At 48.5% G+C, this 17,446-nt stretch overlaps 1 protein-coding gene across 1 annotated transcript in view; it reads left to right on the top strand.

The window, feature by feature from the left end:
* Window positions 1–17,058, top strand: part of cxadr (CXADR Ig-like cell adhesion molecule) — a 45,574-nt gene extending 28,516 nt beyond the window's left edge. The window contains exons 2-7 of the mRNA XM_061248695.1: window positions 3,749–3,918; window positions 10,539–10,743; window positions 13,028–13,183; window positions 13,509–13,631; window positions 13,931–14,069; window positions 15,402–17,058. Coding sequence (XP_061104679.1) covers window positions 3,749–3,918; window positions 10,539–10,743; window positions 13,028–13,183; window positions 13,509–13,631; window positions 13,931–14,069; window positions 15,402–15,678 — 1,070 coding nt within the window. The 3' untranslated portion in view covers window positions 15,679–17,058. The remainder of the gene's footprint in view (window positions 1–3,748; window positions 3,919–10,538; window positions 10,744–13,027; window positions 13,184–13,508; window positions 13,632–13,930; window positions 14,070–15,401) is intronic.
* The last annotated feature ends 388 nt before the right edge of the window (window positions 17,059–17,446 follow it).

Genomic DNA, 17,446 nt, shown 5'->3' with positions numbered 1-17,446 from the left:
AAAATGTCCATCCCTGTAATGAACCATTGTGTCCATGATCGTCAGTGGATCAGTCATCCCTCACGTAGTCACTGAGGCTTGGTTAACAGGCATTACGGTGTTTTAGGTGCCACCATTTTGTTTTCTCCTGACGCACTGGGCAGAAGAGCTTGCTCATCAGCATGCAGCCACACATGAACACTGTTCTTCACCTGTTCAAACTGAACCAAGCTGTCTGCGTGCTGTACCCTGCACGCTTGGGCCATCTGCGGGGGTAAACACAACCCTGCTTCTTATGCAAAATAGCCCCTAGCGGGGTTAGCAGGTCTGGAAATACCGATACAAACTGTTTTCTGCATGAATTTGATTGTACTTGATTCTGTGTGATGGAAGTGTGTATTTGAAGCGCTACATTGGACAAGGTCAGCCAAGATGGATTGACTATCGCGTTTTATCTGGCAGATGCTTTTATCTAAAGTAACGAGCCATCAGTGCATACTGTAGGTCACTGGAACGAATACAAATCAGATAAAATACAATTCCATCATAAGAGATATTCGTAGATACGAACATCAAATCTAGTTCACTCGGTAAAGCTTTGGCTCAGTTATGAGGCTAAGTGAGTTGAGCTGAAGAGGTAAGGCATGATTACAAGAGATATGACAAAAGACCTATGTTATGGAGAATAGATTGGGATAGGTTAACAGATATTAGTGTTTCAGAAAAAACAAAATGGTGGCTGCTGGTGAGGCAATGGAAGAGCTTCTGGCTTCCTGTGGGCAGGGCACTGAGAGATTTGTGGGAGAGCGGCAGCTGGAGGGCTGATTTTGACTGGGATAGAGGTGAGGAAGTCCATGGATCTGGGTGCAGTTGGGGGCCACAGAAGGACAGTGGCCCCTGTCAGAGCCTGCAGTGAAGAGGGCTGGTAGACTGGGGCGAGAGGCTGACACAGCAGGAAGTCCCTGTAGTGGGGTTGCACTGGGAGGGGGGGAAATTGCTTTCTGAATTTCGGTTGGCAAAACTTGCTGCGAAAACCGGAGAATGCATTTAGCTCTGACTGTTTTAGTGTTGTGAGAAGCGCCAGGCCAAAAGTGGTGGAAGCCATTTCCCTTTGGGGTATAGCTGAATTTCAGAGAGGTTTTGTTGTATAAATAAAGGATTGCATTGTCGTACGGTTATCAGACTATATTTTAAATTTAATCATGGATACAAAGGTTCCTCACTGTGTTACTGCATATCTGAATTATTCTCCATATGGATACATTCAGGTGCAGCACTGATTTGTGGTTTTCGCTCTTATGTAAATTGTGAATAATAATAATGTATGATGTCATAAAGCCACAACCTTATGCAAGGACAAAGGAAGCGGTCTTGAAATTAAAAATGTTTTTTAAGTTGAGTTAAAAGGTCTTGCATTATTTACTGTGTGGTGTCGTCAAACTCGTTTAGCCAGTGCTGAAAAATGACAGTCATTAGGCAATACGGGCCACTTTGTTCAATGTGATTTACGATATTCCCACCGCAGTGTACAAGAGATTTCATAATGGATTGTGTTTGAACAACGACCCCCCCCCCCCCCCCCCAAATTGCTCTGCTATCCAGTGGTCTAACCGAAGATACTGCCATTTCAAATGGAACACTGACTGTTGCCAGGCGTTGATGATGTCACCAGTGTATTAAGTGGATTCTAAAAATAGTTAGAGTGGTGTCTGAGTTGGATGATGTATTTGTAATACATTCACTCTTAACATATATACAGCTTATCCCTTTTTCTCCTACATAAGAGATGATGCATTATATTTATTAAAGAGCCGGCATATCGTGAAACCTTAGATTCAGCATTTTTTCTAATCTGTTAAAGTAGCTAATTTGCAGTCTGTGTACGATATCCTATATTGTGACCTCAGAATGTAGCAACCACTCCATCAGTTATTTATTTTAATTTTATTTTTTTACTGTTAGTTATACTTACAGAATATAAAACGGACAGCAAATGACAGCAATTGCAAATGGATTCTAGTCCTGTTCACAAGTTATAAGGTGTAATAATTGTCTTTTTCAGGCTGAATTGGCCTCACTATTTTTACTTGAATCATTTGATTTTATGTGGCCGGAATGGTATTTGCTACTGTTACACGTAGTAAAGGTTGTAGTGCAATTTACAGATGCCTCTGCTGAAAAACATTCTTATTTTCTCCTCTAGTGCCCGTTTAACTGAACAGTGTGTTTTGTACATTTTGGCTGGTGTCAGTTTTCTTAACACCATACAGGCAGAACATTTTTACCAATATTATTTGGTATGGGTAAATGCCTCAGGCAGTTCTTCATGTTTTCAGTGAATAAACCTAACCAGGCGCGCTTGGCATGGGGTGTAATTAAGCCTGTGCTAAGTATATCCACACCTGTTGGGCTCTAATGTAGTTGTCAACCATTTGCAGGTTGCTGACTGGATATAAAATATTTCATTTTCTGTCATGTTTTACTAATTCACCCTCCTGTAGCTCTTGCTTCCCTTACATACTCGGTAGCATAATGAAGTTCATAATCAACACAATCTCTTTAGCATGTAGATTTGGACTGTTAGCATGCATGTCCCCATCTATCTATGCTTAATAGCCATGTGTTTATTTAAGTTTATACATGGTTTGCGAAATGGCCTAATGTTACCGAAATGGAAAGTACGCATTTCCAATTGACTTAACTGATTTAATTTAATGTAGATAATTGTCTGTTTAATTAGTCATTTGCACGACATCTCCTGCTGCAGACTCGCAGCGCGAATCAACTTTAACATCTTGCGCAGTCCATAATTAAACTTTGTGCGTTAATATGCCATCGTATCTGCCTTTTGTGCATAAATTACTGTAATTTGGTGATTGACTGGCACTGGCGGAGATTTCGCAGCCAAACATGTAGCACATAATTGAACGTCTATCATGGAGGCGCAGCTCTAGGTCACAGGAGTGGGAGAGAGGGGGCTTACTGTATGCACGCGGCACAATCGCGGAGATTAAATTAAATTAGTCACTCTGTTGCCATGACGAGTGCTGCCATGTTGGCCCACCTTCTCTGAAGAGTGCTTTGAGGCGGGTGGGGGAGGCGGGGGGTGGATTTTGATTCTTCTGCTGCAATGCTTCATTGGTCTTTGTGCAACAACAGGTTTAAGCTGGTATAGTGATACAGGTCTGCCCAACCCTGTTCCTGGAGAGCTACTGTCCTGTAGGATTTTATTTCAACCCTATTTTGGCACGACTAATCCCACTAATTAGCATCTCAACGAGGTCTTAGCTGTGGAATGAGGTGTGCTTTGTTTGGGTTGGAGTGAAAACCTACACAGTAAATCTCCAGGAAAGTATCGGGCAGCCCTGGTGTGTAAACTCAGATTTTCCTCAGTTAAGCACAGCCTACTTCATTCCCACCCTGTATTCCACCCAGCTGTGGATCGACTTTTACAGGGTGCTCTTAAGCAAGCACTGCAAAATAAATCTGTCTTAACCAGCATAATAGTCTTAGGAGTATTAAATCTTATTCATATTCTTTCAAGTAGAAAATATTAGCTTGTTAAGTTATTGTTAGCTTGAAATGTAAAATTTCTTACTCGGTTTCACCTCTAACTGGCAATATTTTTGTCTAATTTCAAAAAAAAAGAAAAGGATTTTAAGTGAAAACATAAGGAAAAAATACTTGCGATTTAAATATTTATTTAGGTTTTTGCTGTGTGCTTTGTCTGAACGTTGTTAAGTGTCTGCTCGCTGCTTCGTGTCCCCAGCTGTGACCCATGGGCTGGAGATCACCTCGTCCGGGTCCACGACCATCGAGAAGGCCAGCGGGGAGAGCGTGAAGCTGGACTGCCAGTTCACCCTGGCCAACGAGGACTCCGGGCCTCTGGACATCGAGTGGAGCCTGCTGGCATCCGACAGCCAGAAAGAGGACAAAGTGGTGAGTCTGTCCGAGAAGGTCCTCCTGAGACCTTCACCCTACTGCCGTACCGAATACTCACACGTGTGGGCTCAAGTCCTTTTCAATACAGTCTGTTCTGGAAATGAACTGGGAACTACAGTAAGTGAAAGTAAATTGAAAAATAATTTTTCTGTGATGATTTTCCAAACAATTAATTGAACTTCAGTCTATTTCCTCACTTACCTAAAATAATTTATTGAGAAGATTAAGTTCATTTGAATTTAATTAAAATCATTTGGCCATGGGGGGAAGACGGGTATAGCCTTATCTATTTGCAGTGGATTTACGTAGGACATGCATTTATTGATGTTGTTCCTGGTGAAAGTGGACAAACTCTGTTATGCGTATTTCTATGCATATTGAATCACCACACACCCTCAGGCATTGTCAGATATCCACCAAAATGTGCTTCACGGTCTAACTCATACCTGCAGAGAAGTCCACCCAGGAATCGCTCCAGAAGCTAAAGGTTGCAGGTTGTCTATTTTTGAGTGTGTCAACTGTATTGGAAATAAGTCACAAGAATGTTCTGTGTTCTGCAAATGCCAGCAATAGTCAAGTTAGTCACGGTTCCCTGTTTATTCAGTTTTCCATGCCTGCTTAGTCACTGCGACATTTCTATTTCTTTGGTTTGTTGGTTGGGCAGAGTAGTTAAGAATCGATGGCTATATTACAAAAGCTTTGCAGGCAGAATACACCATCGCAATCAAATTGATCCTACTGAGGATTCGCGTAGCTCCTCTAAATGGTAGCTGAAATAAATTAAATGTGTACATACTGGCTATCAGTAGACCATGTCGGTAAAGGTGGAATAAGGTTTATCCTGTCTGAGACTTGGGGACAGAGCCGGGCCTAGGGGATTCATGGCCCTAAACCAGAATTGTTTTGTTGTGCTCCATAAAGTGAGTTGCGTGGCACAGGGATGGTTGCGGCTGTAAAAGTCTGCTTGCTGTGTTTTTGCCAGCAGCGAGCTCTGCTTGGCACACTTGCTATGTTGATAACCTGATGCAGAACTGAATTGCTGCCCCCCCCTCCTGTCCTCATTCAGCTGTATTTGGGGCGCAGGGAAAGGTGCAGTCTAGACAGGAATTGTTCTGCAGTAAATTTGGGTGGGTGCAGACGGTCAGGTGTTCTTCTCTGAAGTGTGCCGCTTGGTTTGACTGTGCTCTGCCCGTGGTCACTGAGGCAGAAGGGTGCAGCTCATGACCTGGTTCGCACTTCCCTGCAGGATTCTCAGTCATAGTCAGGTCAATTCCAGAAAGTTCCGCAGAATTTTCCGGACCTTTGTCAATTCTTTACAACCCTACCTGTCGCCATTGAAGATACAGTCAGTGGGATTTTATTTAAAAGGTAACATTGTAAACTTTGCTCAAGGGCTCCTATGTAGTATACCCAGCTAAATGACCAAGGATTTAGCTGGGCACACCACCCAAGAGCCCTTGGGCAGAGTTTACCGTTCAATAAAACCCTCAGATTATACCTTGACTGGCGAAGGGTTGGAAAATTCCGGGTAAATTCCAGAAACTTTCCACTTTTGAATATTCCCAAACCTAGTTGTGACTATCTGCACGCGCACACATCTGAGGCCTTTTTCTGGGCAATGACAATGAGAATCTCTTACATTTTCATGCATCCACAGAGAAGCTACAACAACGTCATTTCTTCCTCACTATCTTTGAGAGATAGTCTGAATGTCCGACAGCAGCACGGAGTCCTTTAATGAAAGGGACACAAAGTTCACAGTGGTCAGATTTTTATCTGGTGTTTATTTATTTGAGAATGATCCTCTCCATGCTGATGATGCAGGTATGCGGGGGTGGAGCTGGGATCCTCTGGAGCTTTAAATGCCATAAAACTATTACACAATAGGTTGCTGTGTTTTATAGACACTAAAATATTGTGTGTGTGTGTGTGTGTGTCCTGTTGTCAGTCTGCAGCTGCGATGTGGGAAGAGGCCCCTCCCGTCCCTCATTTCTTCTGCTCCGTGAGCCCTCAGGGGCGGGACCCTCCACTGGTCCCCCTGTATGAGGCAGGGCAGGGTGTGGCCAAAAAACCACCAGAGACACCTCACGCTTCACCAGCCTCCTGGTGCAGCTCCATGTCTGAAGCTGCCCATAGCCAGTGCCTCTCGTGGTGCGTTGGCCCAGACCTGAAATGGGTCAGGGGTCTATCAGAAGCCCCCCTAAACCCCCCGCTTCCCCCACCCACACTCGGTCATTGGAGCAAGTGGCCCCCCAACGCCATTGTTTTTAGCAGAACGGGAAAACACCGCCTCCGAAAACATTCTTTTCCACTGACCCGTTTCATTTTAAATAGGAGAGAATGTGATTAATCATGACAAATGCCTTCTTCTCTTTTCTGTGAAGAAGGGCTGTTGTGTTGTCTGGTACTCCATTTGTCCTGGTGCATGCCTGTGTGAGTTCACATGGTGACACATACTGTGATGGAGGTATACTATCTGTGATAAGGGTACATGGGTTAATACTCAGAGGGTATATTTGACTAGTTTTCATTTCCTTGCATCCTAACCTTTTGCACTGGACTGGTTCATGAGATTTTCTGTTTTTTTTAAACCCCTTCTAGCAGTTTATTTCCGAGTCAGAGGATTGATACGGTAGATTAAGGAGGTAAATGAGGTTTGTAATTTGTGCCGGAGCTCAGTGCTGATGTTTCTTCCCAAGGGCGTGGGCTGACAAATTCTGTTAGCACGGGATCTGCTAACCTGAATGGCTGAAAGTGTTTCTGAAAGCACACCGTTGTGTGTGTGTGTGTGTGTGTGTGTGTGTGTGTGTGTGTGTGTGCGCGCGCCGTGCATCAGCCGTGGCTTGAATCTGATGGAGGGCCAGTGTGTACTTGTGAATTTGTGCCTCCGTATTAGTGTTGCACCTGTGTGTGTGTTACACTCTCTCAGCCCAGCTGTGTGGCTGAGGTCATAGAGGCCCAGGGGTAATGTGTCACACTGGAAGAGAGCTCACTGCCGTGACAGTCCATCCAGGTGTGTGTGTTTTCAAACCGCATTTCTCCCGTGTGTGTGTGTGTGTGTGTGTGTGTGTGTGTGTGTGTGTGTGTGTGTGTGTGTGTGTGTGTGTGTGTGTGTGTGTGTGTGAGTGAGTGACTCACTCCAAGCTGCTCCAGGGTGGAGCTGTACAGGTGCTCCCTCTGTTCTCACTCGTCTCCATCATGTACTGATGAAGAGTGCTGAGAAGACTCTGCCCCCATAAAGAACAGGCCCCAGGTAGTCTGTTAGTGAATCTGTCCTGTAAACCCCGTTTGAACGGACTACATTCGCACTGTGAAATGAGAGAAATCAATTCTGCTCCACTCATTTATAATCATTCGATTTTTTTTAAAGCAATGTACTCGGGGGGCGCTGCTGGGTCTGGTAATTGGGGAGAAGGGGGGTAGAGGCGGAGCATAAAAACATTTAGTCTGTCTGACAGGGGGGCGCGGGTAATTCACGTCTCCGGCAGTCCCCTTGGATGCGCGCATTAAGCTCATTTGCAATGTGAAGGCTGCACACACGCTCGCCACAGTCATTACCATAAACACGGAGCTCCCTTCGTGTCGGAGATGAGCACTACAGCGGAGTGTGCGGGAAGAGGACCGCCGGCCTCGGGGCTCGTCCGAAGGCCCCGCGAGTGTCACAGGTTCCGGGTTTGCGTCTCCAACGATGCCGCCGTCTCACGCCGATCAGATGCCACCTCCTCCCCCCTCCTCCCTGCGGCGGGGTCACCTGACCCCCATTACCTCATGCCTACAGAGACTTATGCAAATAATGACCTCATTGTTGGACCTCTCCGTTCTTACTCTAGCATAATATCCAATGCTAATAATATACAGTAACACTGTATCCACAATAGAGGGCTGAACTACATCAGACTGCTGATGCTGCTATAATGCAGTAGGCTACAACAACATGGGGATATTGTTGGTCTTCTCTTTCCTCTCCAGAATGAAAACAAAAGGTTTTACCTGCTTTAATGTGAGGGCTTGAGGATATTATGTCAGTTAAGAAAATAATTGAGCAATGACTTTTAATTTTGTGTCTGTCTCCAAAGAGACAGGCTGTTGTTTTTTCATTACACAAGTTATCCCTTGTCTTCATCTGGCTTTGTATAGCTGAGCTACAGCGTGTGTGTGTCTGTGTGTGTGTGTGTAGGCGTAACCAGCCTTGCCCCCTGGACATTTCATTTCCTCTTCCCGATACTCTCTTGCGGGTTCTTACTTTACATTTTCACAGACGGAGCCGTTTGTTTCCTTGAAGGGTTTCGGATGGCGCGGGTCACCCGTTTCGGAACTGCGGTAAAGTTTCACGGCTGAACTCCTGTTCTGCAGCCCCGCCCTCAGAGCGCTGGGCTCGACGGGCCGGTCTCCTTCCGCCTGTGTCGACTGAAACCGCTTTTGTTTCAACTAAATTTCTGCATCAACAGCTCCACCAGCCTCATTCACCAGAGCTCTGTTACCTCTGTGTGTTACCCCTGTGTGTGCGCGTTACCCCTGTGTGTGCGCGTTACCCCTGTGTGTGCGCGTTACCCCTGTGTGTGCGCGTTACCCCTGTGTGTGCGCGTTACCCCTGTGTGTGCGCGTTACCCCTGTGTGTGCGCGTTACCCCTGTGTGTGCGCGTTACTCCTGTGTGTCTGCGCCTTACCCCTGTGTGTCTGCGCCTTACCCCTGTGTGTCTGCGCCTTACCCCTGTGTGTCTGCGCGTTACCCCTGTGTGTGTGCGCCTTACCCCTGTGTGTGCGCGTTACCCCTGTGTGTCTGCGCGTTACCCCTGTGTGTCTGCGCGTTACCCCTGTGTGTCTGCGCCTTACCCCTGTGTGTCTGCGCGTTACCCCTGTGTGTGCGCGTTACCCCTGTGTGTGCGCGTTACCCCTGTGTGTGCGCGTTACCCCTGTGTGTCTGCGCCTTACCCCTGTGTGTGTGTGCGCGTTACCCCTGTGTGTGTGTGCGCGTTACCCCTGTGTGTGTGTGCGCGTTACCCCTGTGTGTGCGCTACCCCTGTGTGTCTGCGCCTTACCCCTGTGTGTCTGCGCGTTACCCCTGTGTGTGTGTGCGCGTTACCCCTGTGTTTGTGTGCGCGTTACCCCTGTGTGTGCGCGTTACCCCTGTGTGTGCGCGTTACCCCTGTGTGTGCGCGCGCGTTACCCCTGTGTGTGCGCGTTACCCCTGTGTGTCTGCGCGTTACCCCTGTGTGTGTGTGCGCGTTACCCCTGTGTGTGCGCGTTACCCCTGTGTGTGCGCGCGCGTTACCCCTGTGTGTCTGCGCGTTACCCCTGTGTGTGCGCGTTACCCGTGTCTGATGTAGACGACTGCTTCCTGACGTCCCTGCGCAAATGGAAGGTGCCCGGGGTTGTACGCGGGACCTGAGTACCGCCATCCCCTCCCCCACCCATGTTTTAGTTTTCTTTGCCGTGAGGTCAGCTCCGTCAGCCGTGCCTTCATGTGCGGTGTATGGCCTGTCTGCTCCGGGTCCCTGAGGGACTCCCGGTGCCGGTTTGAAATGGAGTCACGGAGACGGCGTCTCGTTCTTGGCCGGCGGCAGGCTCTGTGTTTACACAGCAGGTGTTGATTTGACTCAACAGTCGCCCTCTTTGTTGCCCCCTTCCCCTGCCCCCCTTTCCTCTCCGAAAAACCTTTGCTGAAAGGGCAGATATTAGTCATGGTATGAAGGACGTTTCAGAAGATAACAAATGTGACCTTGTTCCAGTTGCCCCTGTGAACAGTGGTCTTGTGTTATTATGGAGTGCTTTATGTTCGAATGAAAATGCCCTTCTGCTTTTTCTCAAGAGAGCTGCGGTGGGGTGGGGGCCTCCATTCTGGCTCTGTCAGCAAAGCCACTTCCCACAGGTATATCCTGACTGAGCCCCAGCTTATACTTAGTTATTATGAGCAGAGTGTAAAATGTTAATATACATCATAACCAGTGATGCAGGTGCACAGCAGAATAACCGCGAGTCCACACTGTAGTCTCTGCAGGCAAAGACTAGAAAGTCAGCGCACCACAGTTACCACCTCTGGTTAGCTTTTGTGTTTACATTTGTGTAGGCATCTTTGCTGCCTGCATGACTCTATCACCTTCCGGTTTTCCCCAGATTGGCTATTTTTATCTCTGCTTCCTCTGTTTGAATAAGTCGCCTTTTGGCAGTCACCAATGGAAGCTGGCTTGTCAAAGTTTCCTTGCTGACTGAGTGTTGCCAATTTGAGCCGTTTCAGGGTTAATAGACTGTCATGGAGTCTGTCGCAGTGAGATACAGTTGTCTTAGGCCTCCTTGTCTGCAGGCACCAGGTTATTGTCCTCAGTTGAGTGGTCAACAAGCTCCCACAGAGGCAGTCCCTGTACGGTAGGCATCGTGAACTCTGGCCCTTGAATCCAAATCCAGCCCTGGTTTTCTTTTCTCCCAGGTAATTAGTGTCACTGATTGGCTAGACAGTCTTCACGCCCGAATCCCAGGTCAAGGGAGGATGGAAAAGCAGCAGGTGTCGGCCCTCCAGGACCGTGACGTGCTGACCACTGTATGAGTTGACGTGGGATAGCAGTTTTAAAAACGTGACGCTCGTTTGCCCCCCCGTCTGACCCTGGCGCTGTCTCCCCCAGATAATCCTGTTCTCCGGCGACCGGGCTTATGAAGATTACTACGAGGCCCTGAAGGGGCGAGTCCACTTCAACTCAGCCGACCCCAAGGAGGGCGACGCCTCCATAAACCTGACGGGCCTGAGGTCCGCCGACTCCGGGACGTACCAGTGCAAGGTGAAGAAGGCCCCGGGCATCCGAAGCAGGAAGCTGAGGCTCACCGTCATGGGTAAGGGTCGGGGGTCAGGGGTCCAGGGGTCTAATGAGATTAATCGACAGTTTCTGCCAAACGTGTCATGAACATAGCTGTTTTCGATTGAAGTACGCTTCTATGCTGAACTTGTCTTGTCTATTGGAAACTATGAAATGCTCTCAAAAAGTGCAAACCCCACCTTCTGGTCCTCTTGGTTGGCTGAATTGCACCAGGCAAGATCAATCGAGCACTGAAAAGTCCAAGTCAAAAACGATTACCTATTTTCCCAGGCCTGGTTTCTGCTCAGACAAGGCCATTCTCACTTGTAATATATTAAAAACATTTCTGGTTAGCATGGAGTCCAGGCCGTGCAGGTAAGTGATGTCCCTTCAGGCTCGAGTGCTTCTCTTGGCATTGTAAGGACAGCTTCTTGGCATGCATTGGACTGCACTTGAGGCCTGACTTGGATAACTCCACCTTGACTCAGACTGAGGCGAAAGCGTGACTAGTGGCTGAACTCGTGATGTGGGACGGTCTTCCTCACAACTGTTGACGTTGTTAGCAAATTTGTCTATGGAAATAATGTAAGCTGCCTATGGTGAAGAGGCCCAGTCAGGGGTCAGAGACTTTCAGTGCCGTCTCGTGGTCACATGGCGTGATTAATCCTGGGTATGTGTCACTAGTTTAGTAGCTATCGCGTGATGTCCTATTTGGATGCAGTGCGATAATGTCATTGATTTGCAATCCCATCATGCATTAGTGGAAGAGTGATGGTCAATGAGTGCTGAGTGATGGCGGAAGGGACATTCAGACAGGCTGTCGTCATGAAGAGCAGACCTTAGTGACACGTTTCCTGTGCGGCAGACGTCTCCGCGGCTGTGTGTGTGTCTGTCAGGATGGGCTCCTTTTGGCACACACACACACACGCACACACACGCACACACACGCACACACACGCACACACACACACACACACACATACACATACACACACACACGCGCTCAGAGGAAGCATCTGCTCTAGGGGCTGCAGTGTGCTGTCATCGCCGCATGGATGGGGACCGTAACAGGATAAGAGCACACCTGTAGTCAGCACATTGGCCGGATGGATACATCAGCAATGGGCCTCAAATTCAATCGCTCCCTGTTTTTCTTTTCCCCCTCTCTTCCTCTCTTCTTCTTTCCCTCTCTCTTGCTCTGTTTATCTCCCTCCCCATTTGGCATTTGTAATGTCCTTCTTTTATTTTATTTTTTTTCTCCTCCCCTTCATGTCCTTTTCTCTGGGTTTGTATCAGTGCATAGTGTATTATTGCAATATGTAAATATGTCTGTTGCATTTTCTTCTTTCCTTTTATGCAAGAAAGGTGACTTTAGAACTCCCTCTCTCCTGCTCTCTTCTGTCTTGATCATGCTCATCTCCCACTCTCACTTTCTCTTACTCTCTCCTGTCCCTATCATCCTCACTCTCTCTGTCTTTCATTATCTCTCCTTTGTTTTTGTCTCTCCCTCTGTTCTTTCTTCTCCCTCTCTCTGTCCAAACAGACCTGAGAGCAGAGCTCCGTCCCACTTAACGAGCTGCGTGAGTGGCGGTATGCGCTGTTTGCTCTGCTGATATATCCAGCGCAGTGTAAATACTCACACCGGGCAGGGAGAAGGGAGGGCCCACATGAATGTTTTCTGAGCAGCGGGAGGGTGAGGGATGGTGACGGGCAGGCACGGACAATCAGACGCAGCAGAGTCAACTTCCCCCCCGGCTATCGCCAAGCTTCTCGTTTCTCTGGGTTCCCGTCAGCGATACCAGAGAGAGAAGTGTGTCCTGACTCCACCTATTATATTACTCTTCCCGTCCCCGTGGGACAGGCTAATCCACCTTTCTGCTCCTAAGCCTCTGCCCTGTTGGCTCAGTCACTTCCGGGGCTGTTGTTACAACTGGTCTCTGAACCCCCACGGGGTGGCGCTTGAACCTCTCCGTCCTCGCCTGACTAATATTTCCTTGTTGTCCACATGACCCGGTGTGCTTTGAGTTTGGGCCCTTGTTTGCGTTTTTTCGAGTTCAGTGATGTGGTGCCAGCGCAGGGGGAGTGTTTACATGTTTTAGCTCTTTAGAAGCTTTCAGCTGCGCCTCCCCTCTGCACTGAGTATGTTTACCATGGCAGCTTTCCTGATAGCACATGCCTCTCCACTGCTCTACATCATTTGAATGGCAACACTTGTAATACTAAAGGTGTGGATCACGCCGATTCAAAGGCTTGTGATTGTGATTTAAAACATGAAATAAAACTTTTCAAGCAAGCTGTCATCTCTCCACTCTCCTGTGCAGTCAGGCCATCCAAACCCCGGTGCTACACCGAGGGACCATCTCACGAAGGGAAGGACGTGTCTATGAAGTGCGTGTCCGCTGAGGGCACCAGCCCAATGAAGTACACCTGGGAGAAGACCACCGACTCCAAGCTGCTGCCTGCTAGCGCTGTGCTAGGTGAGACCTCACCCTAACCCTCTCTGCCTCATAAACATGCCTCTGGAACTCACATTAACTGCTGCCTGCTAGCGCTGTGCTTGGTGAGACCCTTACCCTAACCCTCTCTGCCTCATAAATGTAAGTTACCTCCGGAACTCACATTAACTGCCATTGGGGCGTCTCTGCTGACCGCTGTCAGAGACTATTAACGGCCAGAGTCCCCACAGACGGCTTGCAGCGAATGTGTTTCCGTGCTCACGGTCTTACGGGACGCCTGGGAGGCCGCGGCCCTCTCCCGGCCTGTCAGAAGGACTTTGTGTGCTAACGGGTTTCTCCCCTGCAGACTCCCTCACGGGAAGCATGAACGTCAAGAACGCGTCGGCCAGCGCCTCCGGCACGTACCGCTGCACGGCCTCCAACCGCGTGGGCTCGGAGGAGTGCTTCCTGACCCTGCGAGTCACGCCCTGTGAGTACCTCTTCCCCCGGCCTAAAAACGGCACCTGATCCTCCCCCTCTAAGCCAACGCTGAGACAAAGCCGAGCCAGCGGGGGTCAAAGGTCATGTGTCAGCAGTGACCTAATGCCGCTTTCACTTTGTCAATGACCTTGCGCCAGCAGCTGATGAACGGTGAACTAGGCAATCTGCATCGTTTGGTCTAAGAAAGTGACCGTTCAGGTGAAAGTGAATTTGAAGTTCTGGTTGGATGCAGTGTTTGAGGCTATAGAAATGAGCTGTTGTAACTGGCCACCTTTCTCTGCCCCGTAGCTCCCAACACGGCCGGCATCATCGCCGGAGCGGTGATCGGAGTCCTCCTGGCCCTCATCCTCATCGGCCTCATCCTCTTCTGCTGCTGCCGCGCCCGCAACAAGAAGAAGTACGAGAAGGAGATGTCCTATGAGATTAGGTACGGCCTCGCCACTCACTTCTTCAAAGCTTCTGAAATGAATAGTGTGTTAAGCATCCTAGACCAAATTTTCTGGAGATGGTATTGACATTCTAATCTAACTTGGGGGAAAATTTGATCCATATTAAAACGTAGGTTCTTTTGCAAATCAGTTTTCATGATTATACTCAAGCATAACTCATTCATTTTGGAGTGAATGTAGTATATATTGAAAAGATTGAGCTGGTGAAGACCTGTAAAGTCATATAAGAACCATTTCTGTATGATCAATAGTAATGGGGGGCGAGTCATAGACATGGTGTCACACAAATTAGTGCAAACTTTGTTAGCCCATACCTCCCAGATTAACAATTGGAGACAATTGTCATTTCGGTTCCAGGGGTTTCTTATAAAGCCAAATCAGTATGCCAAATCAAGTTAAAATCTGTGATGTTGCGGCCCAAGAGTACGTTCAATTGACCTGGACTTACCCCATTGTGAATTTACTGTACTATGATGTCAGCGTGATGTCACATCCTGCCCAGTCGTTCTCAGCGAGTGCGTGTCACTGTGGTGGCCTCTAGCCCACCACCGCTGCACTGTCCTGTGTGCTCAGGCCTCTAAAGGCCCTCTTTCCAAACGTCAGCAGTTTAAACGCAGCGGTAATCAGTTTGCGGTTGTTTGCTTTGTCGATTCCCGTCTGTCAAAGGGCGCAAACATTCCCAAAGCGCAGGCCCCGCTGCGTCTGACAAAGCGTCTGCGAGCACAACAGAAGTTCAGTCCGACTGTGACAAAGAGGATTAGACACACGGGCCCGGGCCTCTGTGGCTGTGTCTGTCAATTTCGCCAGCAGTTTGTCTCGCTCTCTCTGTATTGTGGATTTGCCGCCGTCTGTTACTGAACTCGGTGGTCTTTGAGTGCTGTGATACTGGGCCGTTTACTGCAGTGGAGGGCTGCAGCCTGTCTCTTTCCCTCAGCTCAGAATGGGCGTCGGTTCTGGGCTGGGGTTTATGTGAAATGTGATTTGACTTAGACTGACAAAAGCAAACTTACTTTTTTCTTATTTTTTTTTCTACCTGTCCCTCTCCTGCTCTCTTCCCATCTCTCACTCCTCTCTCTTGCTCTCTCTCTCTCCCCTCTCCACCTTTCTCCCTCCCTGTCCCTATCCCCCTTTCTCCCTCTCCCACACTCTTTCTGTGTCTCTCTCCCTCTCTTCCCCCCCCCCCCCCTCACTCTCAAATACAAAATGCTTTATTGGAATGAAATATGTTTGTAAACATTGCTAAAGTGTAACGTGTAGTTAAGTATATTAGAACATGAATGTAACATGTGGTTCTCCCTCTCACCCCCCAGGGAGGACGTGCCCCCTCCTAAGAGCCGTGTGTCGACAGCCCGCAGCTTCACCAGCGTGGCCAGCCAGCGCTCCTCCCTGGGCTCCATGTCCCCCTCCAACCTGCACGAGTACATCCCCAAACAGCAGTACGACAAGATCCCGTCCGAGGAGTACGACCGGCCGCCCAGCCACGCCCCGGTGCCCCCGCCCGCCAGGATGGCGGGGCCCAACCTCAGCCGCATGGGAGCCATCCCCGTCATGGTCCCCGCCCAGAACCGGGACGGCTCCATCGTCTAACGGGGGGGCCCGAGGGGCCGGCGGCTCAGGGGCGCACGGTCATTATGACTCACTCACGGTACCACGGCAACCGGGGCCCCAACCGATACGAGTGCACGTAGCACACTGTACGTTAGCCTCGTGCTACAGAGATGAAATGCAGTACCACTACAAACAAAGATACATATGTACATGTGAATTTTACTTTGACAAATGTTTTTAAATAACGATCGCTACTCTGCTCTGTTCGCCTTTCTGTACATAGTAGAATGCATGTTGGCTTTTTAAGCGTAGGTGGCCCTGTCTATAGAGTGGTGAAGGCACTCAAATGAATTGCCCTTAATGTTTTCCACTTGTATTGTACATAAGTGCATACCTACATATGGATACATACAGAAGTCTTCTGTTTCCATATTCTTTAACTTTCTTTTGGTTAAAATTACTACAATGTGATGTTTTGCTACAGGTTGCTCTTGTAAATCTCGATTTAGGTCAGTGTTAAGACTTGGGGTGTTTTTTTGTTTTGTTTTGTTTTTATTAAATGTCAAATTTGCTGCTTTTAACAAGTGCTGGCAAGCAAATCGATCTGATTTGTACAGAGAGAAGTGGGGGAAAAAAAAAACAAGGCCAAGGAAAAATATAATATCTATTTATCAGGTTTTCCTCCTTAGTGACTGTTGTCAAGGCAGGTTTCTTTGCTTTCCTGTTTAATTCAGCATTCGAATCGATTTTGTTTTATATCCCTGTTGCAAGATGATTTTCCAGCTGTACAAAGCGGTTAATTCAGCCATGACCTTTGAAACAGGAGGGTTAAACCAACCCCAGGAGGTCAGGGGTATGAGTTAACGGGACTTGTGATTGGTGGATTGTCTTTTGGCGCTTGGTCGCCAAGGCCCTCTACCACTCCTGGTGGGGGGCAGGGGAGTGGGGGTGATGAGGTTAAGTTCTGCAGAGTGATCAGACACGGTTGTGATTGGCTGACGGTCCCCCAGCCCCCCTCACCTCAGTGTGACCCCTCTCACACACTGCATTCCACGTTGGCAGTTAGGCCCCGCTAGGCTAGGCTAGCTGAACCCAAGCACCACTGTCCACAGAATCAGAAGAAGTGTCCAGGAAACACCACTTAGGGTGTGAATTAGTCGTTGTGGAAACGCATTCATGCATTTGACATTCCTAAGACCATCTCGCGAAGAAAATTACCTTATTAGTTGTTGATGGTCTCACTTACAGGGTCAATGCGAAGCGCTTTGTTTGCACCACCATTTTGGCTTTACAATGAAGGAGTTTCAGCGCTGAGTGTGTTTATACGTGTTTCTAAATGGAGTACGTTTTACAGGGTTTTTTGAAATGGGAAAGCAGATATGAAATACAATGAGGAAAGTGAAATGGGGGTGGATGGGGGGGGGGGGGGGGTCACTAATTGAGGCAGTTTGGTCGCTGAAGCTCTGAGGTCAGCTGACCCCGTGGTGTCTGACCCCTGCAGCTCCCCTCGGTCCACACGTCCTCTCGCATTGCAGCTCACGTTAACTCAGCGGCCATACGGTGTTTCAGACCGATGGCGAGGGGGCCCTGTTCCCGTGCCTTGTCAGTTGGGTTTTTCAGAGCTGTAGTGTGCTGGGCCTGGCTAGTCTCCCTGTATACACCCTGCTCGGTCGAGTCAAATAAACCCTGCAGTATTCACGCTGTATTCACAGAGTCGGTGTCAGATGGAACCCTGCTGTATTAACTCTGTGTTCACAGGGTCTGTGTCAGGCGAATACAGACTCCGCAGCACACTGAGGAACCAGGC

Source organism: Conger conger, chromosome 7 (genome assembly GCF_963514075.1).
Source record: "Conger conger chromosome 7, fConCon1.1, whole genome shotgun sequence".
NCBI classification, from domain to species: Eukaryota; Metazoa; Chordata; class Actinopteri; order Anguilliformes; family Congridae; genus Conger; species Conger conger.
This window is presented reverse-complemented; position numbering and strand designations above follow the sequence as displayed.